Here is a 27,050-nt window from a genome sequence, read left to right as displayed (position 1 = left end):
GAAATATTAATCTGTATGGGATAATAATCCAATGTAGATATAATTGTGTGAAAACCACCTATATTTGCTGATCTCAAAGCATGTATGTATGTGACGTTGAGCGGATGGTTGAAGAAAGAACTTGAATCCAGGATGAAGATATTATAATCCTTAAATTGTTTCATAGAAAATATGGTTTAAATGCATTTTATACATTTTAAGTGAAATACATTCACATGTGGTTTTAAAATAATCAGGAAAAATGATACTGTGTGACCCATGTGTATTTGAACTTGTAACTGATTAATATAAAGAAATTATGGAATTTTAAATGAACATTTTTAAAGAAATGTTTTTACTGTATAGAAACAATTAAAATGAACTGTTTGTCTGCTGCCCCCGGTGTTGCGATGTGAGAATTACAGCCAAAAGATTTGACTGTTAAAGGACATGAAACCTAATTTACGTCTATTATCTATTTTGCTTCATTCTCTTGATATCCTTTGCTGAAAAGCATATCTAGATAGGCTTAGTAGCTGCTGATTGGCGGCTGCATATAGCTGCCTCGTGTGATTGGCTCACCAATATGTATTGTTATTTCTTCAGCAAAGGATATTTAAAGAATGAAGCATGTTAGATAATAGAAGTCAATTGGAATGTTGTTTAAAATTGTATTCTCTACCTGAATCATGAAAGAAAAAGTCTGGGTTTAGAGTCCCTTTAAAGATGCGTTTCCCTAAGCAACCATGCATTTCTAGGGATCCAATGAGATGTTCAGTTTCAAAGGGCCTCCCAAACCAATTCATCCATGATGGTACATAACAAAAAGGGGTGGGGTTATATAACATGATTTAACCCCAAGCATAGAGAGAGAAAAGGGCTAACTTTGGCTAAGAACTTTTGCTGCAAAAACTTTGGCTGCTGGCTGGTTTTTGTCTTGCTAACTTATAACTGATAACTGCTGCGGAGACACAGTTACTCTAAGCAAATTGGGCTATTTTTATTCTTCACATGCAAAATACTCCCCTTTTGTATTCTGAGGTGAACTGGATGTACATTGGAAATTCTGGAAACAGGAAAATATTCTTTGATCCCCTGGTGATGTATGATTGTTCTAATTTTTTATATTTAAATCAAAGGTATTAGTAACTATAGTCAAATAGATTTAAAAGAACAATTGTATTTTAACTTTGTGTTTCATAGTCCTATACAGTGTTAAGCTTGTCTGTTGTATGCCAAGTAGGGGTGTCAAAAATAATCGTTAGTCCGATGCATCGCGATGCAGACTTAAACGATTCTGCATCGATGCACTGAAGGTTAATAATCGAATCCGGAGTGACGTCATCACGCGAGGACACGTGACCCCGCGCACATTTTACCGACGCACCAAGCCCTGCGCCCGTTCGTTTGCCATTGCCGTGGTCTCGCTGCTTTTATTGGCTGGGACAGGTATAGCGGGTTACATTGTGTCTGGAGCTGTTATTGACCGCGCTTCCTCTCGGTATTGGCGGTCAGTTACGGCGTTTGCCCACGGATGGTTGTGCTGGTGTCAGCAGCAAGTCCCGGCGGTGATGGTGGATGAACTGGTGCAGAAAGTTTAAGTCTCTGAGGTAAATGAGAGAGCAGGGTTATAGAACACAGGCTCCGTGATAAACATTAACCCTCAATTGTTGTGCATTGCGGGGTCTGTGTTCTATAATCCTACTCTCTCATTCACCTCAGAGACATTAGAGAAGTTTGACTACCCCATAGCCCACACTGTGTGAATCACAGAAGTTAGATACATTCACAGGCTACATCATATGCAATTTAACGGTTGTGTTTCCCCATGTATCCAGTTAGATTATGATTTTGACAACATACTATTATTTTTAAATTTTAAGATCTTTAGAGCTGTGTTATGTGTCACTGTATTTTTATTTGCTCTTGCTGTGTTAAAAGCCAGTATTCCCTTTATATTTACAACAAAGTGGCAGAGTGTGGCTGGCTGCATGCATGTGCATTGTCCTTTCACAAACCCTACTGATCTGAATGTTTCAAGTTTGACTTTTATCACCCATTTAATACTCAGATGTGCAAGAATTTACATCTTTAGGGGACTTATGATATTTAAACTTCTTCTTATTTTTCTATTATAACAGAATCTGTTTCAGTCCTGATGATTCAATAAAGAATCTGATTGGCACAAACATATATGCAAGTAGGAAAATGAGAAAACCCCAAACAAGTGCATCTGATCAGAGAAAGAATGAGAACTGAGGAGTGTAGGGGAGCATGTCGGAGGGTAGGATAGAGAAACAATGGCTTTATGGTATTTACTGCATAAGCAAGTATTATGCATATATATATATGTTGTTTGTATGTGTGTGCATATATATATATTCTATATATATATATATATATGTTGTTTGTGTGTGTATATATATATATATATAATATGGAATAGAACAAGTTCATGAAAATCATGGGCAGTAATCGTGATGCATCGCGATGCATCGTGGAATCGAATCGTTACGATGATAATCGTAATTGAATCGAATCGTGAGACAAGTGAAGATGCGCAGCTCTAATGCCAAGTAATTCATCTTTGCAAATATATACAATTTCTGATGTTTTAAATTGGAATTATATAGGATAAATTGTGCCTAAATGACTTAATTGTACCAGTCTGAATGTTAGTGACTTATATCTTGGTCTCATTGTGGTAATTTAATACAATTCAATTGTGAATAAATAAGGTAAACTTTTATGATCTTTGCATAGCATATTTTAATAGTTTTAAATGTGTATAGTTTTGATTCAGATATGGTTCTCTACAAATATATTTCAATGTGTTTATAAATATTAACTACTAAAAAAAGAACTTAGGAATTTATATTAATTTTATTGTTTTGGTATATGTATTTTTATTGGGGTTTATTTTAAAGAATAATTATTAAATATATTGTGTTACAACCTGGCCATATACTGACAGCAGTGCACTGGTACTCCAAATAAAGGTAAGGGTGGGGGTAAGCTGGAAGGGTTGCTTGCAGGTAAGCTGGCTGGCAGGGGTTAAATATGTTGTGTGAGAAGGAAAATGTGAAATAAATTCAGATGATATAACAACATATAGCATTTTATTCTGAATCTAGAATATCTCTAATAGAAAATGACAGATATAAATTATGCAAAACAAATTTGATTAATGTATGTTCTGTGAACTATAAGATGCTATTTTTTGTACTTTGTTACTTCCTTTTCTATACATGGTGAATATTGAAGAAAACCATACTATAAACCATGAACACAAAGAGATCAAGATTTATTACCTTGCAAGTAATTCAATGAGATCAGCTCTGCTCATACCATCTGGAATAAGCCTTGGAATAGCAGCTATACATGTTCTGAACAAGTCAATCTTGGGTTTTCTTTCCCCCCTGTAAATAATGAAACACACAGCTATATATTTATAATAATACAGTGTATACACATTCATTAAAGGGACAGTCTACTAAAAAGTTTTTATTATTTAAAAAGATAGATAATCCCTTTATTACCTATTCCCCAGTTTTACATAACCAACACTGTTATATTAATACACTTTTTACCTCTGTAATTACAGTGTATCTAAGTCTCCGCAGGCAGCCCCCTTATTGCAGTGCTGTTTACAAATGTGCTAAACTTGCTTTTAGTCAATCAGTGCTGACTCCTGAATAACTCCACAGGAGTAAGCACAATGTTATCTACATGACACACATGAACGAGCAGTGCAATTCACAGCCAGCAAATTTGATTATAAAAGTAAATTGGAAAGTTGTTTAAAATGAGCCCTACCTGAATCATACAAGTTTAATTTGGACTTTACTGTCCCTTCAAGGTAAATGAACAGTTAGTTATAAAGAGTGATGAGGTAAAAAATACAAATGTACTATGGATAAGTAGAGTTCACTAGCTGAAAGCCACAAGCAGATACAACAGAATATACTATATCTGTGTTGACAATTTAATACATATAATTCCAATTCAATACATATAATTACAATAACGATAAAAACATACAATGATAAAAACAATGGTACAGTGGCTAAAAACTGCATGGATCCATGGTGTATCTAAAAATTAATATATGTAATAAAGATGATCTATCATAAGAATCATCAATGAAGGTTAAAACAAGTATGAATATCAGTCGTGAGATATATGTGACAATCACAGTTAGTGCTAAAGATGAATAAACGTCAAAGAAATCAAAAAAGGCCAATGTATAAGAGTGTCCAAATATAAAGTTCAAAGAGTGCTAAAGTGTCCAAAAATATGCAAAAAATATGCGATAGGTGTCCAAAAGTTTGTGTATCCAAATAGTAATCTCCAAACAATGATGTATAATATTCAATGCAAACTTAAATGTGTATTTTTTTTGTGGTGTGAGACTGTGAAATGTTACATGAATCTTCAAGAATAATTCCAAATGGTAAAATTTACTGCAGATTCCTCAGTATGTCAACGCGTTTCGTCCTTTCTCAGGCCTTTCTCAAGACTATACTGCTATGTACCTGCTGGGGGCTTATATAGGGTAAATTGTGTCAGTTTCGGTGCCAAATTTGTTAGGACCGCCCCTTCCTGTTGGTCCTATTGCATTCTGGGAATTTTTCTTAGTTGGCGATTTTAAGCTTTATTCCTGGCTAATATTTGACGTTTATTCATCTTTAGCACTAACTGTGATTGTCACATATATCTCACGACTGATATTCATACTTGTTTTAACCTTCATTGATGATTCTTATGATAGATCATCTTTATTACATATATTAATTTTTAGATACACCATGGATCCATGCAGTTTTTAGCCACTGTACCATTGTTTTTATCATTGTATGTTTTTATCATTATTGTAATTATATGTATTGAATTGGAATTATATGTATTAAATTGTCAACACAGACCACAATAGCCTTTTAGCTTTTAGCACTCCCTTCCACACCTTTTCCATTTGATACCTCTTAAGTCTGCTAGGGGACTTTTTGGAAGTGAGCTTAAGGCACTTATACTAGCGCTCGGTTTACACTATCCACTTTATCAGAATATACTATATCTATTGAATTGCTAATGTGAAACTATGCTGCCAATGGCTGACCATGAATTGACAACACGAGACTAGTTCTGAAATCTAGACTTTGCAGCTATTTTATTTTAATTCTAGTGCTAACAGACAAAAAAAATCCACATTCTCAGGATTTGTAACAACAAATCATATAAAAAGTATTACTATGGAAACCTGCCATGTCATCTCAGATCCAGTACTGTGTATGCAGGTATGTTGCTACAGTAACCTATAGCTAAACAAACACAAATCCATCATGGGAAACATAACTGATATAATGTATAATCAGTCATCCAAAGTGGCTACAAACATATATACACGTACAATCTGTGGGGGGGGGGGGGGAAATCTCTCCAAGTTCTTGGTCTACACTACATTTTGGAAATTACACATACAAACATAACTATTTATTACACACACCTTTACAAATTATTTTGTGCTTTTTATTATGTTATTTTAAACAATACTCAGAGTAAAACTGCCCAAAGAGCTATTGCATTCTTTTATACAACAGTTTTCACATTTATTTAATTATTAAGACACTAACAATTAAGAATCACCATAGTACTAAGGAAGAACAAATATCACAAGCAATAAATAGTAACATGTAATCACTTTGGTGCAATTTTCAGCTTCAGGGCATAAAAACAAATAGCTATTCAATAGTCAAGGTAACTAATTATTGTTGGGACACAGCTAAAATTACACACTGTATACCACATCCTTTATTTTCTTGTGTGCAGGAAATATGGACAAAATTAGAACAATCTTGAAATCTGTCAAGAGATTATTTTTAAGTTGTGTAAATGAGCGGGCTTATTTTGCAAGTTTATTTCACCTCCTATACAGTATTTGAAAAAGTAAAAAATATAACTTGCCATTTTAAACTTTAATTTCCTGGCCAGTCTAGTTATAAAGCATTTAAAGGAACATTGAGATCTTTGAATAACATGTTTAGCTATGCATAATGCAATATACCTGTATTTTCATTTATTTTTCTCCCTTTTCATGGAATTTACCTCTGAACATAAAGCAATTTCTAACTCCCAGACCTTGAGATGCACTCTGCTGACTTCTCAAGGCTAGAACCCTGCTACATATCTGTCTCTAATTGGCTTTAACTGATAACAGCAAAACACTATATTTTTACTAACTTTACAACAGTGGCTAGCATTGCCATCTGTAATCTGTCATTTTTCTTCCTTCTCTTGGTATCTTTATTAGAAAAATCAGGAATGTAAAAACTTAAGAGCCGGCCCATTTTTCGTTTAGAACCTGGGTTGAACTTGCTTATTTGTGGCTAAATGTAGCCACCAATCAGCAAACGCTTGCCAGGGTGCTGAACCAATAATGGGCTGGCTCTTTAGCTTACATTCCTACCTTTTTTAAATAAAGATACCAAGAGATTGAAAATAGGATAATAGGAGTAAATTAGAAAGTTGCTTAAAATTGCATGCTCTATCTGAATCATGAAAGAAAAAATAATTGGGTTTACTATCCCTTTAAGACTTGGCTATGTTATTCTATAGCAGCATAACAGAATTGAGATGTAATTAGTTTGTTTACTGTGCCTTTAACAAGGAGATATGCAGTTCAGTAGAAAGTAAACAGAATAGAAATCATACAATATCAATACTTTTTCATTCCTTTTTAATGTAACCACTAAACCAATCATTCTTGACACAGCAATGAAAGATTATACTGACAGCATCTGATCGTTTATCAGCTACATTTTCTAATTTTTAAAATTCTTATGGACTCTAGAAAATCTTGCCAAAGAGATCTATAACTAAAGTCACAGCCAAAATGTATTGTGCATTCATAATTTAATTTAGAATTTTTGTACTTAATAAAGTTATTTTAGCCATTGATTATGTTTTTGTTTTTTATTTTCCTTTTTGCAATCTGTGCAATATCTGTGAAAAATCTCAATACGTATAAGAGTTCATATACACAGTATGGATATTACAACTATCTACAGCAGAAAACATTATGCTTTGTCTTGTAGTACTCAGGATTGGTGTTGCATTTAAAGAGCTGCCTATTCAAGTGAATGTTGTTAGTTGGTGCAATGGTTTGTGTATCAGGACTTGAGAAGACAATGGCAAACCCCTGCAGAAAATAATTTAAGCAAGGCTTGATTTAGTAAGTTATTTGGAAATGATGCTGTTCTGTTATCTACGCCTAGCATAATGGATAATTCAAACTTGGTGTTTATTTCTACGCACTGAAAAGTTTGCAGGGACAGGTTAATGAGCATGGTTGGGCTTAGATGGTGGATAATGTATACTTATCAAACATATGTAATAATTGAATCAAACAACACTGGACCAAGGTTACAAGAATTGCCCAAAGCTAAAAAGAATAAAGACCGCTAAAACATAATCTTAACAGGATTTCCATTGGCTTTCTATGATCTTTGTTGAATAATTTAATAGAAAATAATGCGTCTGTGACTGGATGATCATTGCCAGGTCATCCCTGTTTGTGCACTTGATAACCTTTTTATGTGGGGGGCAGACAAGTAAGCTGAAGAAGCCCAGCAGTCACAGTTTTACAACCTTTAAATTCATGGCCCATTACTCATTTATATGGGAGGGTGCTGCAGCTGGAAGGCTTTGTCTGAAACTTTCCAAAAAGTGAATAAAATGAGCTGTATTTGTGAATAAATAGATCCAGGATCTGCGTAATCTACTCTCTAAGACTGTGTGCTGATTTTACATCACACAACTCGGCACAACAACCAGGTACTCAGATTGTCTTTAAAAGGAATTCTTTACAATAAGACTCCTGATTTGTTATTGACTCATCTGTATAATCAGGTAATGGGAAACATTTTTATACAGCTTTCCAATTTACCTTCTTACTTTTTACCTTCTTTATATACAACCGAAGTGTAATTATAAAATTCACCATTATTGAGAGTATATTTTTACCTTATCTCTGCATTTTGCATAATGTTTTATAAAGCAATTGTTTTTATAATACAAATATAGCTATCAACATGTGTGCCGTATGTAATATGTACATCTGATAGTGTAAATAGTGATGAATAAATGTCAATATGTTGAATACTGTATATGCAGCACCAGTACTGCAGCTCTAAAATAAGATAGAGCTTATATTTGGGAGGAGAGATTTCAACTAGGAAATAAACCATACAACCACAATAATGTTTAAAAGGACAGTATACACCAATTTTATATAACTGCATGTAATAGACACTACTATAAAGAATAATATGCACAGATACTGATATAAAAATCCAGTATAAAACTGTTTAAAAACTTACTTAGAAGCTTCCAGTTTAGCTCTGTTTAAAAGGTTACTGGAACACCCACTGCAAGAGGGAAATAACAGACACCCCCCCTTCCTTTGCATATGAAAAGACCCTTTACACAAACAGAAGCAAGCTGGAGTAGGTATACATCGGTATTCTCCTAAAACTATGGGAAGCTTGGTTAGGAGTCTGAAAATCAGAGCAATGTTATTTAAAAAACATAATTTATGCTTACCTGATAAATTTATTTCTCTTGTAGTGTATTCAGTCCACGGATCATCCATTACTTATGGGATATATTCCCTTCCCAACAGGAAGTTGCAAGAGGATCACCCAAAGCAGAGCTGCTATATAGCTCCCCCCCTCCACGTCATATCCAGTCATTCGACCGAAACAAGACAAGAAAGGAGAAACCATAGGGAGCAGTGGTGACTGGAGTTTTAATTAAAATCTAGATCTGCCTTAAAAAAGACAGGGCGGGCCGTGGACTGAATACACTACAAGAGAAATAAATGTATCAGGTAAGCATAAATTATGTTTTCTCTTGTTAAGTGTATTCAGTCCACGGATCATCCATTACTTATGGGATACCAATACCAAAGCTAAAGTACACGGATGATGGGAGGGACAAGGCAGGAACTTAAACGGAAGGAACCACTGCCTGTAGAACCTTTCTCCCAAAAACAGCCTCCGAAGAAGCAAAAGTGTCAAATTTGGAAAATTTTGAAAAAGTGTGAAGCGAAGACCAAGTTGCAGCCTTGCAAATCTGTTCAACAGAGGCCTCATTCTTAAAGGCCCAGGTGGAAGCCACAGCTCTAGTGGAATGAGCTGTAATTCTTTCAGGGGGCTGCTGTCCAGCAGTCTCATAGGCTAAACGTATTATGCTACGAAGCCAAAAGGAGAGAGAGGTTGCCGAAGCTTTTTGACCTCTCCTCTGTCCAGAGTACACGACAAACAGGGAAGAAGTTTGACGAAAATCTTTAGTTGCCTGTAAATAGAACTTCAGGGCACGGACTACGTCCAGATTATGCAAAAGTCGTTCCTTCTTTGAAGAAGGATTAGGATATAATGATGGAACAACAATCTCCTGATTGATATTCCTGTTAGAAACTACCTTAAGTAAAAACCCCGGTTTAGTACGCAGAACTACCTTGTCTGAATGGAAAATCAGATAAGGGGAATCACAATGTAAGGCAGATAACTCAGAGACTCTTCGAGCCGAGGAAATAGCCATCAAAAACAGAACTTTCCAAGATAAAAGCTTAATATCAATGGAATGAAGGGGTTCAAACGGAACCCCTTGAAGAACTTTAAGAACCAAGTTTAAGCTCCACGGAGGAGCAACAGTCTAAAACACAGGCTTAATCCTAGCCAAAGCCTGACAAAAAGCCTGGACGTCTGGAACTTCTGCCAGACGTTTGTGTAAGAGAATAGACAGAGCAGAAATCTGTCCCTTTAACGAACTAGCAGATAAGCCCTTTTCTAAACCCTCTTGTAGAAAGGACAATATCCTAGGAATCCTAACCTTACTCCATGAGTAACTCTTGGATTCGCACCAATATAAATATTTACGCCATATCTCAAGAGTGAGACTCTGCCCAGCGAATTATCTTTGAGACTTCTAACATCGCTAGGGAACTCCTGGTTCCCCCTTTATGGTTGATGTAAGCCACAGTCGTGATGTTGTCCGACTGAAATCTGATGAACCTCAGTGTTGCTAACTGAGGCCAAGCTAGAAGAGCATTGAATATTGCTCTCAACTCCAGAATATTTATTGGGAGGAGTTTCTCCTCCTGAGTCCATAATCCCTGAGCCTTCAGGGAGTTCCAGACTGCGCCCCAACCGAGAAGGCTGGCATCTGTTGTTACAATCGTCCAATCTGGCCTGCGAAAGGTCATCCCCTTGGACAGATGGACCCGAGAAAGCCACCAGAGAAGAGAATCTCTGGTCTCTTGATCCAGATTTAGTAGGGGGGACAAATCTGAGTAATCCCCATTCCACTGACTTAGCATGCATAATTGCAGTGGTCTGAGATGCAGGCGCGCAAATGGTACTATGTCCATTGCCGCTACCATTAAGCCGATTACTTCCATGCACTGAGCTACTGACGGGCGTGGAATGGAATGAAGGATACGGCAAGCATTCAGAAGCTTTGATAACCTGGACTCCGTCAGGTAAATCTTCATCTCTATAGAATCTATAAGAGTCCCCAGGAAGGGAACTCTTGTGAGTGGTAATAGAGAACTCTTTTCCACGTTCACCTTCCACCCATGCGACCTCAGAAATGCCAGAACTATCTCTGTATGAGACTTGGCAATTTGAAAACTTGACGCTTGTATCAGAATGTCGTCTAGGTACGGAGCCACCGCTATGCCTCGCGGTCTTAGCACCGCCAGAAGTGAGCCCAGAACCTTTGTAAAAATTCTCGGGGCCGTAGCTAACCCGAAGGGAAGAGCTACAAACTGGTAATGCCTGTCTAGAAAGGCAAATCTTAGGTACCGATAATGATCTTTGTGAATCGGTATGTGAAGGTAGGCATCCTTTAAGTCCACTGTGGTCATGTATTGACCCTCTTGGATCATGGGTAGGATGGTTCAAATAGTTTCCATTTTGAATGATGGAACTCTTAGAAATTTGTTTAAGATTTTTAGGTCCAAGATTGGTCTGAAGGTTCCCTCTTTTTTGGGAACCACAAACAGATTTGAGTAAAAACCTTGCCCTTGTTCCGTCCGCGGAACTGGGTGGATCACCCCCATTACTAAGAGGTCTTGTACACAGCGTAGAAATGCCTCTTTCTTTATTTGGTTTGCTGATAACCTTGAAAGATGAAATCTCCCTTGTGGAGGAGAAGCTTTGAAGTCCAGAAGATATCCCTGAGATATGATCTCCAACGCCCAGGGATCCTGGACATCTCTTGCCCAAGCCTGGGCGAAGAGAGAAAGTCTGCCCCCCACTAGATCCGTTTCCGGATAGGGGGCCCTCTCTTCATGCTGTCTTAGGGGCAGGAGTAGGTTTTCTGGCCTGCTTAGCTTACCAGCCCTGTCTGTAACGAGCAACAGTTCCTTCCTGTTTTGGAGCGGAGGAAGTTGATGCTGCTCCTGCCTTGAAGTTACGAAAGGCACGAAAGTTAGACTGTTTGGCCTTTGATTTGGCCCTGTCCTGAAGAAGAGTATGACCCTTACCTCCAGTAATGTCAGCAATAATTTCTTTCAAGCCGGGCCCGAATAAGGTCTGCCCTTTGAAAGGAATATTAAGCAATTTAGATTTAGAAGTCACGTCAGCTGACCAGGATTTAAGCCATAGCGCTCTGCGCGCCTGGATGGCGAATGCGGAGTTCTTAGCCGTTAGTTTGGTTAAATGTACAACGGCATCAGAAACAAATGCGTTAGCTAGCTTAAGTGCTTTAAGCTTATCCATAATCTCATCCAATGGAGCTGTGCGAATGGCCTCTTCCAGAGACTCAAACCAGAATGCTGCAGCAGCAGTGACAGGCGCAATGCATGCAAGGGGCTGTAAGATAAAACCTTGTTGAACAAACATTTTCTTAAGGTAACCTTCTAATTTTTTATCCATTGGATCCGAAAAAGCACAACTATCCTCCATCGGGATAGTGGTACGTTTAGCTAAAGTAGAAACTGCTCCCTCCACCTTAGGGACCGTCTGCCATAAGTCTCGTGTGGTGGCGTCTATTGGAAACATTTTCCTAAATATCGGAGGAGGGGAAAAGGGCACACCGGGTCTATCCCACTCCTTGCTAATAATCTCTGTACACACCGGCACCGCATAGTATCTATCCAGCCTACATAATTTCTCTGGAATTGCAACCGTGTTACAATCATTCAGAGCCGCTAATACCTCCCCTAACAATACACGGAGGTTCTCAAGCTTAAATTTAAAATTAGAAATCTCTGAATCCGGTCTCCCTGGATCAGATCCGTCACCCACAGAATGAAGCTCTCCGTCCTCACGTTCTGCAAATTGTGACGCAGTATCGGACATGGCTCTCACATCATCAGCACGTTCTGTCCTTAACCCAGAGCTATCGCGCTTGCCTCTTAATTCTGGCAATTTAAATAATACCTCTGTCATAACAGCAGCCATGTCTTGCAAAGTGATTTGTATGGGCCTCTCTGATGTACTTGGCGCCACAATACCACGCGCCTCCTGAGCGGGAGGCGAAGGTACTGACACGTGAGGAGAGTTAGTCGGCATAACTTCCCCCTCGTAGTCTGGTGATAATTTCTTTACAGATAAAGACTGACTTTTATTTAAAGTGACATCAATACATTTAGTACACATCTTTCTATGGGGCTCCACATTGGCCTTCAAACATAGTGAACAAACAGATTCATCTGTGTCAGACATGTTTAAACAGACTAGCAATGAGACTAGCAAGCTTGGAAAATCCTTTCAAATAAGTTTACAAGCAATATAAAAAACGCTACTGCGCCTTTAAGAAGCACAAAAAACCTGTCACAGTTGAAATAACAATGAGCCAAATCAGTTATAGCAACCAAATTTTCACAGTAAATGTATTAAGTTAGCAAAGTATTGCACCCACCAGCAAATGCATGATTAACCCCTTAATACCCAAAACGGATAATCAATTGAACAATTAACGTTTTTATCACAGTCAAACACACTGTCACAGGTCTGCTGTGACCGATTACCTCCCTCAAAATGAATTTTGAAGACCCCTGAGCTCTCTAGAGACGTCCTGGATCAAGGAGGAAGAAGCAGGAAGACTGTGACTGAATTTTTACTGCGCAAAAAAGCGCTAAAATAGGCCCCTCCCACTCATATTACAACAGTGGGAAAACTCAGTTAACCTTTTCTATGCAGAAATATACGTCAGCCATGTGGAAAAAAATCATGCCCCAAAAGATTTATCACCAAAGTACCTCACAAAAACGAATAACATGCCAGTAAACGTTTTAAACATACATTTTAAAAGTTATGTAGTGTTATCAATAAGCCTGCTACCAGTCGCTTCTACTGCAGTTAAGGCTCCTATATTACTTCAGTATTAACAGCATTTTCTTAGTCAAATTCCATTCCATAGAAAATTACTTTACTGCACATACATTCATCAGCCTGATACCAGTCACTACTACTGCATTTAAGGCTGTACTTACATTACATCGGTATCAGCAGTATTTTCTTAGTCAATTCCATTCCTTAGAAAAATATTTTACTGCACATACCTCATCTGCAGGGAACCCCGCATGCTATTCCCTTTCTGAAGTTACCCCACTCCTCAGAATGTGCGAGAACAGCCAGTGGATCTTAGTTACTTCTGCTAAGATCATAGAAAACGCAGGCAGATTCTTCTTCCAAATACTGCCTGAGAGAAAAACAGCACACTCCGGTGCCATTTAAAATAACAAACTTTTGATTGAAGAAATAATTAAGTATAAAAAACATAATTTATGCTTACCTGATAAATTCCTTTCTTCTGTAGTGTGATCAGTCCATGGGTCATCATTACTTCTGGGATATTACTCCTCCCCAACAGGAAGTGCAAGAGGATTCACCCAGCAGAGCTGCATATAGCTCCTCCCCTCTACGTCACTCCCAGTCATTCGACCAAGGACCAACGAGAAAGGAGAAACCAAGGGTGTAGTGGTGACTGGAGTATAATTTAAAAAATATTTACCTGCCTTAAAAAACAGGGCGGGCCGTGGACTGATCACACTACAGAAGAAAGGAATTTATCAGGTAAGCATAAATTATGTTTTCTTCTGTTAAGTGTGATCAATCCACGGGTCATCATTACTTCTGGGATACCAATACCAAAGCAAAAGTACACGGATGACGGGAGGGATAGGCAGGCTCTTTATACAGAAGGAACCACTGCCTGAAGAACCTTTCTCCCAAAAATAGCCTCCGAGGAAGCAAAAGTGTCAAATTTGTAAAATTTGGAAAAAGTATGAAGCGAAGACCAAGTTGCAGCCTTGCAAATCTGTTCAACAGAGGCCTCATTCTTAAAGGCCCAAGTGGAAGCCACAGCTCTAGTAGAATGAGCTGTAATTCTTTCAGGAGGCTGCTGTCCAGCAGTCCCATAGGCTAAACGAATTATGCTACGAAGCCAAAAAGAAAGAGAGGTAGCAGAAGCCTTTTGACCTCTCCTCTGACCAGAGTAAACGACAAACAGGGAAGACGTTTGTCGAAATTCCTTAGTTGCCTGTAAGTAAAACTTTAGGGCACGAACTACATCCAGATTGTGCAGAAGACGTTCCTTCTTCGAAGAAGGATTTGGACACAAAGAAGGAACAACAATCTCTTGATTGATATTCCTGTTAGTGACTACCTTAGGTAAGAACCCAGGTTTAGTGCGCAGAACTACCTTATCCGAATGAAAAATCAAATAAGGAGAATCACAATGTAAGGCTGATAATTCAGAGACTCTTCGAGCCGAGGAAATAGCCATTAAAAATAGAACTTTCCAAGATAACAACTTTATATCAATGGAATGGAGGGGTTCAAACGGAACACCCTGTAAAACGTTAAGAACAAGGTTTAAACTCCATGGCGGAGCAACAGTTTTAAACACAGGCTTAATCCTGGCCAAAGCCTGACAAAAAGCCTGAACGTCTGGCACTTCTGACAGACGTTTGTGTAACAGAATGGACAGAGCTGAGATCTGTCCCTTTAATGAACTAGCAGATAAACCCTTTTCTAAACCTTCTTGTAGAAAAGACAATATCCTAGGAATCCTAACCTTACTCCAAGAGTAACCTTTGGATTCACACCAATATAGGTATTTACGCCATATCTTATGGTAAATCTTTCTGGTAACAGGCTTCCTAGCCTGTATTAAGGTGTCAATAACTGACTCAGAAAACCCACGTCTTGATAAAATCAAACGTTCAATTTCCAAGCAGTCAGCTTCAGAGAAGTTAGATTTTGATGTTTGAAAGGACCCTGTATCAGGAGATCCTGTTTCAGAGGTAGAGACCAAGGTGGACAGGATGACATGTCCACCAGGTCTGCATACCAAGTCCTGCGTGGCCATGCAGGTGCTATTAGAATCACTGATGCTCTCTCCTGTTTGATTCTGGCAATCAATCGAGGAAGCATCGGGAAGGGTGGAAACACATAAGCCATCGTGAAGTCCCAAGGTGCTGTCAGGGCATCTATTAGGACTGCTCCTGGATCCCTGGATCTGGACCCGTAACGAGGAAGCTTGGCGTTCTGTCGAGACGCCATGAGATCTATCTCTGGTTTGCCCCAACGTCGAAATATTTGGGCAAAGACCTCCGGATGAAGTTCCCACTCCCCCGGATGAAAAGTCTGACGACTTAAGAAATCCGCCTCCCAGTTCTCCACTCCCGGGATGTGGATTGCTGACAGGTGGCAAGAGTGAAACTCTGCCCAGCGAATTATCTTTGATACTTCCATCATTGCTAGGGAGCTCCTTGTCCCTCCCTGATGGTTGATGTAAGCTACAGTCGTGATGTTGTCCGACTGAAACCTGATGAACCCCCGAGTTGTCAACTGGGGCCAAGCCAGGAGGGCATTGAGAACTGCTCTCAATTCCAGAATGTTTATTGGCAGGAGACTCTCCTCCTGACTCCATTGTCCCTGAGCCTTCAGAGAATTCCAGACGGCACCCCAACCTAGAAGGCTGGCGTCTGTTGTTACAATTGTCCAGTCTGGTCTGCTGAATGGCATCCCCCTGGACAGATGTGGCCGAGAAAGCCACCATAGAAGAGAATTTCTGGTCTCTTGATCCAGATTCAGAGAAGGGGACAAGTCTGAGTAATCCCCATTCCACTGACTTAGCATGCATAGTTGCAGTGGTCTGAGGTGTAAGCGAGAAAATGGCACTATGTCCATTGCCGCTACCATTAAGCCGATTACCTCCATGCATTGAGCCACTGACGGGTGTTGAATGGAATGAAGGGTGCGGCAAGCACTTTGAAGTCTTGTTAACCTGTCCTCTGTCAGGTAAATCTTCATTTCTACAGAATCTATAAGAGTCCCCAGGAAGGGAACTCTTGTGAGTGGAACGAGTGAACTTTTCTTTTCGTTCACCTTCCATCCATGTGACCTTAGAAAAGCCAGTACTAACTCTGTATGAGACTTGGCAGTTTGAAAGCTTGAAGCTTGTATCAGAATGTCGTCTAGGTACGGAGCTACCGAAATTCCCCGCGGTCTTAGTACCGCCAGAAGAGCACCTAGAACCTTTGTGAAGATTCTTGGAGCTGTAGCCAATCCGAATGGAAGAGCTACAAACTGGTAATGCCTGTCTAGAAAGGCAAACCTTAGATACCGGTAATGATCTTTGTGAATCGGTATGTGAAGGTAAGCATCCTTTAAATCCACTGTGGTCATGTACTGACCTTCTTGGATCATGGGTAAAATTGTCCGAATAGTCTCCATTTTGAATGATGGAACTCTTAGGAATTTGTTTAGGATCTTTAAATCCAGGATTGGTCTGAAAGTTCCCTCTTTTTTGGGAACCACAAACAGATTTGAGTAAAACCCCTGTCCCTGTTCCGACCGTGGAACTGGATGGATTACTCCCATTAACAATAGTTCTTGTATGCAGCGTAGAAACGCTTCTTTCTTTGTTTGGTTTGTTGACAACCTTGACAGATGAAATCTCTCTCTTGGAGGAGAGTATTTGAAGTCCAGAAGGTATCCCTGAGATATTATCTCTAGCGCCCAGGGATCCTGGACATCTCTTGCCCAAGCCTGGGCGAAGAGAGAAAGTCTGCCCCCCACTAGATCCGATCCCGGATCGGGGGCCCTCAATTCATGCTGTTTTAGGGGCAGCAGCAGGTTTCCTGGCCTGCTTGCCCTTGTTCCAGGACTGGTTAGGTCTCCAGCCTTGTCTGTAGCGAGTACCAGATCCTTCTTGTTTTGGAGCAGTGGAAGTTGATGCTGCTCCTGCTTTGAAATTCCGAAAGGAACGAAAATTAGACTGTCTAGCCTTAGATTTGGCTTTGTCTTGAGGCAGGGCGTGGCCCTTACCTCCTGTAATGTCAGCGATAATTTCTTTCAAACCGGGCCCAAATAAGGTCTGTCCCTTGAAAGGTATATTAAGTAATTTGGACTTAGAAGTTACATCAGCTGACCAGGATTTTAGCCACAGTGCTCTACGCGCCTGAATGGCGAATCCGGAATTCTTAGCCGTAAGTTTAGTTAAATGTACTACGGCTTCCGAAATGAATGAATTAGCTAGCTTAAGTATTCTAAGCCTGTCCGAAATGTCGTCCAGCGTAGCTGAACTAAGGTTCTCTTCTAGAGACTCAATCCAGAATGCCGCTGCAGCCGTGACCGGCGCAATGCATGCAAGGGGTTGCAATATAAAACCTTGTTGAACAAACATTTTCTTAAGGTAACCCTCTAACTTTTTATCCATTGGATCTGAAAAGGCACAGCTATCCTCTACCGGGATAGTGGTACGCTTAGCTAAAGTAGAAACTGCTCCCTCCACCTTAGGGACCGTTTGCCATAAGTCCCGTGTGGCGGTGTCTATTGGAAACATCTTTCTAAATATCGGAGGGGGTGAGAACGGCACACCGGGTCTATCCCACTCCTTAGTAATAATTTCAGTTAGTCTCTTAGGTATAGGAAAAACGTCAGTACTTGTTGGTACAGCAAAATATTTATCCAACCTACACATTTTCTCTGGTATTGCAACTGTGTTACAATCATTCAGGGCCGCTAACACCTCCCCTAGTAATACACGGAGGTTTTCCAGCTTAAATTTAAAATTTTAAATATCTGAATCCAATCTGTTTGGATCAGAACCGTCAGCCGCAGAATGAAGCTCTCCGTCCTCATGTTCTGCAAGTTGTGACGCAGTATCAGACATGGCCCTAGCATTATCAGCGCACTCTGTTCTCACCCCAGAGTGATCACGCTTGCCTCTTAGTTCTGGTAATTTAGCCAAAACCTCAGTCATAACAGTAGCCATATCTTGTAATGTTATTTGTAATGGCCGCCCAGATATCGCGCACCTCCCGAGCGGGAGATGCAGGTACTGTCACGTGAGGCGAGTTAGTCGGCATAACTCTCCCCTCGTTGTTTGGTGAAATTTGTTCAATTTGTACAGATTGACTTTTATTTCTATTGGGCTCCACCTTGGCGTTGGCACAAATAGTACAGGTCTCATCCTCTGAATCAGACATGTTTAACACACTAGCAAATAAACTTGCAACTTGGAAATATTATTCAAGTAAAACACAATGAAAAAATGTACTGTGCTTTAAGAAGCACTGAAAGATATATAACAGTTGAAATCAATAAACTTTGAAAAACAAAACACAATTTAGCAAAGGTTTGTTCCCATTAGCAAAGAAAAACGAACCCTGATGGCATAAAAAAGTTAAAGAATAAACGTTTTTTATCACAGTCAACTATAATCTCACAGCTCTGTTAGATTACTTCCCTCAAACAAGCTTTGAAGACCCCTGAGTTCTGTAGAGATAAACCGGAACATGCAGGAAAAAACAATGAGCTTCTGACTGAAATTTTTGATGCGTAGCAAAAGCGCCAAAAAAAGGTCCCTCCCCCTCACACACAACAGTGAGAGAGATCAGTAAACTGTCATAATTAAATCAAGCAACTGCCAAGTGGAAAAATAGTGCCCAAACATTTTATTCACCCAGTACCTCAGAAAATGGAAACGATTTTACATTCCAGCAAAAACGTTTAACATAAATTAAGAGTTATTAAAAAACCTGTTGCTTTGCAATTAGGCTAAAGTCTTATATACACAGTGTAATTCCAGTGAAGTACCATTCCCCAGAATACTCAAATGTTAAATATACATACATGATATTATGTCGGTATGGCAGGATTTTCTCATCAATTCCATTGTCAGAAAATAAAAACTGCTACATACCTCTTTGCAGATTAAACTGCCCGCTGTCCCCTGATCTGAAGTTTACCTCTCCTCAGATGGCCGAGAAACAGCAATATGATCTTAACAACTCCGGCTAAAATCATAGTAAAAACTCTGGTAGATTCTTCTTCAAACTCCACCAGAGAAGGAATAACACACTCCGGTGCTATTAAAAAATAACAAACTTTTGATTGAAGAAATAAAACTAAATAAAATCACCATAGTCCTCTCACACATCCTATCTATCGTTGGGTGCAAGAGAATGACTGGGAGTGACGTAGAGGGGAGGAGCTATATGCAGCTCTGCTGGGTGAATCATCTTGCACTTCCTGTTGGGGAGGAGTAATATCCCAGAAGTAATGATGACCCGTGGACTGATCACACTTAACAGAAGAAACTCCACACTCCTCTCACACCTTCCTACTATGTTTTGAGTTGCAAGAGAATGACTGGATATGACGTGGAGGGGAGGAGCTATATAGCAGCTCTGCTTTGGGTGATCCTCTTGCAACTTCCTGTTGGGAAGGGAATATATCCCATAAGTAATGGATGATCCGTGGACTGAATACACTTAACAAGAGAAATAAGCAAAACAATCCATTTACTGTATAGGCTATATAAACATTTATGCAAAGAAAAATCTAGTGTATAATGTCCATTTAACTGTGCTGCTTTAAGACAATGATTTATTTATATATTTGAAGACAGAGAGAAAGAACAGGTCCGAATAAGCTGACTGTGGGATCTTCTATTGCATACAGAAATAATTACATGTAAAACCATGGAGAGGAAAACTTCTTACTACAACAGCTAACTGTTTAGTGTTAGTTTATCAATATGCATTCCATTACCAATAGATATAACACAATAGCAAAATAATTTAATCTGTCACTTTATTGATGATTTGCAAAACTAATTAAAAACTTTAGTGGATGTTTCCACCTCGCTAAATTGGGGTGAGGCTAGTTTCTCTACTGCTCTAAACAATTGCTATTATTTTTTTTATGACTCTCTTTGGAGCATGGGGCAGACAAGATTTTATGGAAAAGCAAGCAGAATAAGTAATAAATACATATCACATTTTTTTGACAATGGATAATTAACCATTTTATTTTACAAGCTCATTATGAGTTTCAGTCACAAATGGATGACTGCTCTCCCCTTTATAACTGTCCTGAGGAGCTCAAACAAATCCTAATGGATAATAATTATGCAGACGGCAATAAAAACCATAAACAGGAACATCAATTGGCACATCATGTATTTGCCTGTACAGTACACCCAGGGCATGTATGGTTTAGATCACATGGGGCCACAGATCAATAGTTTAGAAGCTTTAAGGTCAGCATATATAAATGTATGGCTATGAAAAGCACAATTATTTTCCCTGTGGTCACAAAAACTAGGGCATAGAGCCGACAGCTGGCTATTCCTGCTTTAGCTAAGAACAATAGAAAGTAGCAGCAGAGTGAATTCACTCCTTTATTGATCATATTTGCTGATTTTCTTGAAAAAGAACTGCCCCACCTATGGCTACAGACCTCAATATAACCCCCCATAGTTTAGTCACAGCCAATTCCCCAGATGATATGGTGATTTTAGATTGATTAGGGAACACATTCTTGGTGTGATCTAAAACTACTCTTCTAAATGTTCCCATTTTTCTCACAAGGCTTGTTCAGTCATGTGATCAACAGTAGTTCTCAGGGTTGCTGGGAGGTGCTAAGCACAAACAATCATGATTTTAGCACACTATACTAATTTTGCAGAGGTGTCAACAGCCATAAATGTGGCAGGTACTTATTTACAGTCTCTTTACTTCTAACTAAAACAATGAGAATGATAAATGGGCAAAACGCAGAATACAAACACAAACAAAACAAGACATGACCAGAATGATTAGAAGAAATTGATGACCCACCAGAACCACTCTCTACCTATTATATGTAGCTTTGTAACAATCTTTATTAGTAATCCTAATTTGTGCAATTTATACAGCCAATACTGTAAGAGACTCTTACATGGAACATCTGAAGCTGGGGAAAAACTCTTGAAATTACTTGCTTTTTCTTTGGAGCAAATACGAAGAATAGCTGCAGTGCATAATGACTTTATTCACAAATAAGTACAAACATAATGACTATGTTTAGGCCCAAAGCCCTTAGTCATGTCTAAGGGCATAAAGCAATTTTAAACTTTTCTTCCTATTTGCTGCCGTTCCTGGGATTTCTGCAGAGATCCTATAGTCCGCAGGACACGTGCTGACCATTTTCAATTACCTTTTCTGGGATATTTAAAGGCATTCTAGCACCATGCATTCGTAAATAAAGTTATATATTTTGCTAATAAATACACATTTGAAGGTTATATATAAAGTTAAACTTGATTTGCTTAAAATTAATTATTTGCCTTCCCTTCAAGTATTTAAAAAAAAAAAAAAATATGACTTCTCATTTGTAAATGTTTGACACACCTAGTTTCTGTATTCTCTAAAGTTCTTTAAAGGGACATTAAACACTTTGAGATGGTAATATAAAATGATAAATTGAATTTAATGAAAAAGCTCTGCAATATACTTTCATTATTTATTTTGTCCTCTTTGCCTGTAATTCCATTCTAAAATTGTGAGCTTTTCAGTTCCTGATAGAAATGGAAGTGCAGAACACTGTTAAATCCAGCACAACCATTGGCTGCACACTCTAGTGACTTATGTATAACGGTCCCTAATTGGCCACAGTAGAGAAGGTAACACAAGTTACAACATGGCAGCTCCCAGTGTTTTATAGACACTAAAACTTTACACTTATTTTGTCACTTTTTAAACAACTAATGAAACTTTAAAAAATACATCTACATGTTAGTCATGGACTAATCTTTTCTTTGAATGCATCATTCTATCTAGCATGTATTTAGTGTTTAATGTCCCTTTAAGTTGCAGCTACCACTACAGAAAATGTGGCCATGATGATGCAAGAAGATGAAGAAAAAAACAAAAAATAAAATAAAAAGCCATCTCCTCTCACACTAAGCCTGGTTTAGTCTAATTAAAGTATCACCCAAGGCTATATTAATGCAATACAGTAATTCCTGGTAGACTTAAAGGGACATACCACCCACATTTTATATTTTATGATTTAGAAAGAGAATGCAATTTTAAACATCTTTCAAATTTACTTATATTATCTAATTTGTTTTATTCTCTTGATATTCTTTGATGAAAAGCATATCTAGATATGCTCACTAGCTGCTGATTGGTTGCTGCACATAGAAGCATTGTGTGATTGGCTCACCATGTGCATTGCTTTTTCTTCAACTAAGGATATTTAAAAAATTAAGCAAAATAAATAATGGAAGTAAATTTTAATGTTGTTTAAATTTCTATTCTCTATCTGAATCATGAAAGAAAGATTTTGGGTTTAGTGGCCCTTTAATGTTAGGCTTATTATTGATCACTATGCTTAACTGTACCAAACACATTTATACATAAAATTAAATGAACACAAAGCAATTGTCTAAATTTACATACGTGATCATATCCTCAGGCTCCTTATTAGACATCTGAATACTTGTCATGCACATGGGCCTGCCAACTTCCTTGTCCAAATGCCGTAGTATGCTGTCCAACGCTTTGCGCACTTGAGGATAGTAAACTGACATACCTAGAGGCAAACCCACTTATTACTGTCAGAGAAAACTCAGTTACACACACTGTTAACATATTACAGGGTTGTACAACCTAAGGCACAGAGGGCACAATTTGGTGCTGTACAGCATTTATCTGTTCTATGAATGAGATTTTAACTTTAAAGCTATCTGGGTTTAATGGAGAAGTGAATGTTAAAAGAACATTTTATTAGTATATTAAATGCACAGCACTGTATTTCAAAAAATTAGAAGCATTTGTTTTTAAATATGCTTCTCTCTGCAAAATCTGCTGCAGAGAAAAGATGTTAGTGTGTGTGTGGGATCTACTGTACATATAGCCTAAGTTTGCATGCACATGCATTTGTCTACTGCACTTGCACAGACTGCTGCAAGTGATGTCACTCCAACAGGTATAACTTGCATGAAGAATTTTTACAGATAATGTGAAATTATCCTAATTGTATCTAAAATGTACCACTGTGCTTCTTGAATACCAATTTAATGCTCCTTTAGGAGAAAGAAAGAAAAAATGATGGGGGAAAGTCCTGCTTATTTGGCAGCCACAATACAATGAGCTTGATACATCAATGTATTGTGTTTCCAGGGACAAATTTGGAAATCCCTAGCAATCTTTAATGGAAACTAAAATCTGCTCTTCCTCATGTCTTGGACTTAAAGGGATAGTCTAGTCAAAATTAAACGTTCATGATTCAGATAAGAGTATGCAATTTTAAGCAACTTTCTAATTTACTCCTAATATCAATTTTTCTTTGTTCTCTTGCTACCTTTATTTCAATGTAAACTTAGAAGCCGGGCCATTTTTGTTTCAGCACCTGGGTAACACTTCCTGATTGGTGGCTACATTTAGACACCAATCAGAAAGCACTACCAAGGTGCTGAAACAAAAATGGGCCGGCTCTTAAGCTTACATTTCTGCTTTTTCAAATAAAGATACCAAGAGAACGAATAAAAATAAGAACATTGCTTAAAACTGCATGCTCTATCTGAATCATGAAAGTTAAATTTTGACTAGACTATTCCTTTAAGCACAATAAACATTACTGCACCATCTTACACAAAAGCTCTTCATTTTACAACACAAAGTTCAAACTTTTTTCAGGATGGAAAGCAGAGTTTCACAGTGAATCTATTGCTTTTGCTAAAGAAATCACAAAATAAGACTATGGGGCCTATTTATGAAAGTGCAAGTGGATATGATACGATGTAGCGTATCACATCCGCCGCACATCAATAAATGCCGACAGCATACGCTGTCGGCATTTATTATTGCACAAGCCGTTCTTGAGAACGGCTTGTGCAGTGCTGCCCCCTGGCCAATCGTGCCGCTAGCAGGGGGTGTCAATCAGCCCGATCGTATAGGATCGGGCGGATTGATGTCCGCAGCCTCAGAGCAGGAGGACAAGTTAAAGACCGCTGCTTTATAACTGCTGTTTCTGGCAAGCCTGAAGGCTCGCGTGGAATCAGGGGGCTTGATAATTCCGCCCCAAGTCTATTTCAAATTCAGGTGTAAAGTGTTCACAATTGATCTTCCTCTTCCCTATCGATCTGTTTTGCTTAATCTAAAAAGAAAATATATTGCATGTAGGAAAACAGAAGAAGTTCCCAGAAACATCTATTACTGCTATCATAAACATTAAGGCATTTAATGGCTTGAAAGAGGAGTTGTTAAAGGGATATTAAACGGTACTTCTTTGCTAAAACCAATATTTTAAATCAAAGTAAACATAAAAAGAAACAGATTGTGCATAAAAACAGCAAACAACTAACTTGTTTTTTAGCATTTCTCACTGTAGGCCCTGCCCTCAGTGAGATGAAAGGGACATTTTTGAAACTTAAAGGGACACTAAACCCAAACGTTTTCTTTAAATGATTCAGATAGAGCATGCAATTTAAAACAACTTTATAATTTACTCCTATTATCAATTTTTCTTTGTTCTCTTGCTATATGTATTTAAAAAGCAGAAATGTAAAGCTTAAGAGCCAGACCATTTTTTGGTTCAGAACCTGGGTTATGCTTGCTTATTGGTTTGATTAATGTAGCCACCAATAGACAGCGCTAGTTCATGTGTACCATATAGCAAATATTGTTATTTATGAGTCAGCACTGATTGGCAAAAATGCAAGTCTGTCAAAAGAACTAAAGTAAGGGGGCAGTCTGCAGAGGCTTAGATATATTGTAATCACAGATGTAAAAATTATATTAATATATCCGTGATGGTTATAAAAAATGGAGGAATGGGTAATAAACAGATTATCTATCTTTCTAAACAATAAAAATGCTGGCATAGACTGTCCCTTTAAGTATATGCCACTGTGTAGTGCTTTTTTATTAGTACAATGAAAAAAAAAAAATTATGTTAGAAAAGTTGTATCTTTGTAAAAAAAGTAGCTTGGTACATAATCAATAAAATACCTCACTACAAATTGATATTTTAAAAATCATATTCCAGCTCATGTTGTGATATGTTTCAAGAAATAAAGATCAAAACAAACCTATTACTTTTGCTTCTTCATCAGTCAAAGTTTTATTTAGAAATATTTTCTTTACACGCAAAGTATTTCCTGAGGGAAGAACAACTCCTGTTGTGGGCATGGGGGGTTCACCATCCTTTTGCTGCAAACTGTCAGCTATAACAAGGAAGACTCTGAGACCTATATTCATTCTCTGCGAAAAGACAAGAAATTAAGACACATTAATCATAATATAAATTAAATATTGGCAGCTCCACTATATACATTCATTCATAACTTTACTGTCAACGCCACGTCCAATGGGATTACTCTCTTCATTTGTAGTTTAGGATATTGAAAGTGGAACACACTGAAATTACCATCAAGGAAATCATTCTGGCAGTGCAGGAATATAAATAAAGTCAAAAAACAAACTGACCATGTTTTATTTCAAACTAAATCTAACTTGTAAAATATTGATTTTTCTAGCCAAAGAGTTCTATCTTTGGATAAAAATCCTCATTCCCTAAACAAGTCTGCCCAAACAAAGGCAGAGCGACAGTTATCAGATAAAATACCCTTATATTCTAACAAATTCGCCTCACTTTTTTTTTTGTCAGTGTCAACCTTTATATAAGTGTAATAAAAATATACAGAATAATTACATAATATTTTGACTAAAACCATTTCAAGATAAAGGGATTAACCCCTTTGCGGCTGAGCAATTTCTAAACGGTCTGTTGAAGCCATTTTTGCACTATTACACTCACTGAATTCCAGTGATTCTTTACCCATACAAATGATTTTTTAAGCACATTACTTACAGTGGTTTACAGGTACATCACATAATGGCAAACAGCTACTACCCAGCATTTAAAAGTCAAAAGGTTTTATCAAATTATATTTTTTTTTTTTAGAGAATGCATGAAAAATAAGTCATTTTATAAAGTCTGAAATCAAAACTCTATAATTACACAATTTGTATCAACCCACTTTCCCAAAGCACCAAACTGTAGTACTTTATATTTTCCAATAAAAATTAGTAAATGAAAACAGAAGATAAAAATACATTTTTGTCACTTGCACACTATATAAAGACGTTACAAACATCTGATATCTACACAAAGTTATAATTTCTGATTGTGGGCGGACGAAGACTTATAACATCTTGAAATTGTATGCATTGTACACCTGCCCATATCTCATTACCACAGAGAGAAATAAAAACTTTCACCAACAAATTATTTATAAAATGGTTTTTTTATACTCATGTCTGCAGTTGTTTTTAGAACACTGCTTAAAGGGACATTAAACACTAAATTAAACCAAAGATTATCCTGAGAATAAATTGTACATGTATTTTTAAAAATGATATTAGTTGTTTAAATATTGAAAAAAACATAATTTATGCTTACCTGATACATTTATTTCTCTTGTGATGTATCGAGTCCACGGATTCATCCTTACTTGTGGGATATTCTCCTGCCCTACAGGAAGTGGCAAAGAGAGCACCCACAGCAGAGCTGCCTATATAGCTCCCCCCTTAGCTCCACCCCCCAGTCATTCGACCGAAGGCTAGGAAGAAAAAGGAGAAACCATAGGGTGCAGAGGTGACTGAAAGTTTAAAAATAAAAATATATACGCCTGTCTTAAAAAAACAGGGCGGGCCGTGGACTCGATACATCACAAGAGAAATAAATTTATCAGGTAAGCATAAAAATATGTTTTCTCTT

General features: G+C 38.0%; 1 protein-coding gene across 5 annotated transcripts in view; it reads right to left on the bottom strand.

The window, feature by feature from the left end:
- Positions 1-27,050, bottom strand: part of FRYL (FRY like transcription coactivator) — a 916,813-nt gene that overhangs the window by 268,772 nt on the left and 620,991 nt on the right. For all 5 annotated transcript variants that reach the window (XM_053703981.1, XM_053703978.1, XM_053703979.1 and 2 more), the window contains 3 exons: positions 25,360-25,531; positions 22,727-22,859; positions 3,291-3,398 (listed from right to left, as the gene is read on the bottom strand). In XM_053703981.1, the coding sequence (XP_053559956.1) occupies positions 3,291-3,398; positions 22,727-22,859; positions 25,360-25,531 (413 nt within the window). The remainder of the gene's footprint in view (positions 1-3,290; positions 3,399-22,726; positions 22,860-25,359; positions 25,532-27,050) is intronic.

Source organism: Bombina bombina, chromosome 2 (assembly GCF_027579735.1).
Source record: "Bombina bombina isolate aBomBom1 chromosome 2, aBomBom1.pri, whole genome shotgun sequence".
NCBI lineage: Eukaryota > Metazoa > Chordata > Amphibia > Anura > Bombinatoridae > Bombina > Bombina bombina.
The sequence above is the reverse complement of the archived record's forward strand: the minus strand, read 5'-3'. Positions and strand labels throughout refer to the sequence as shown.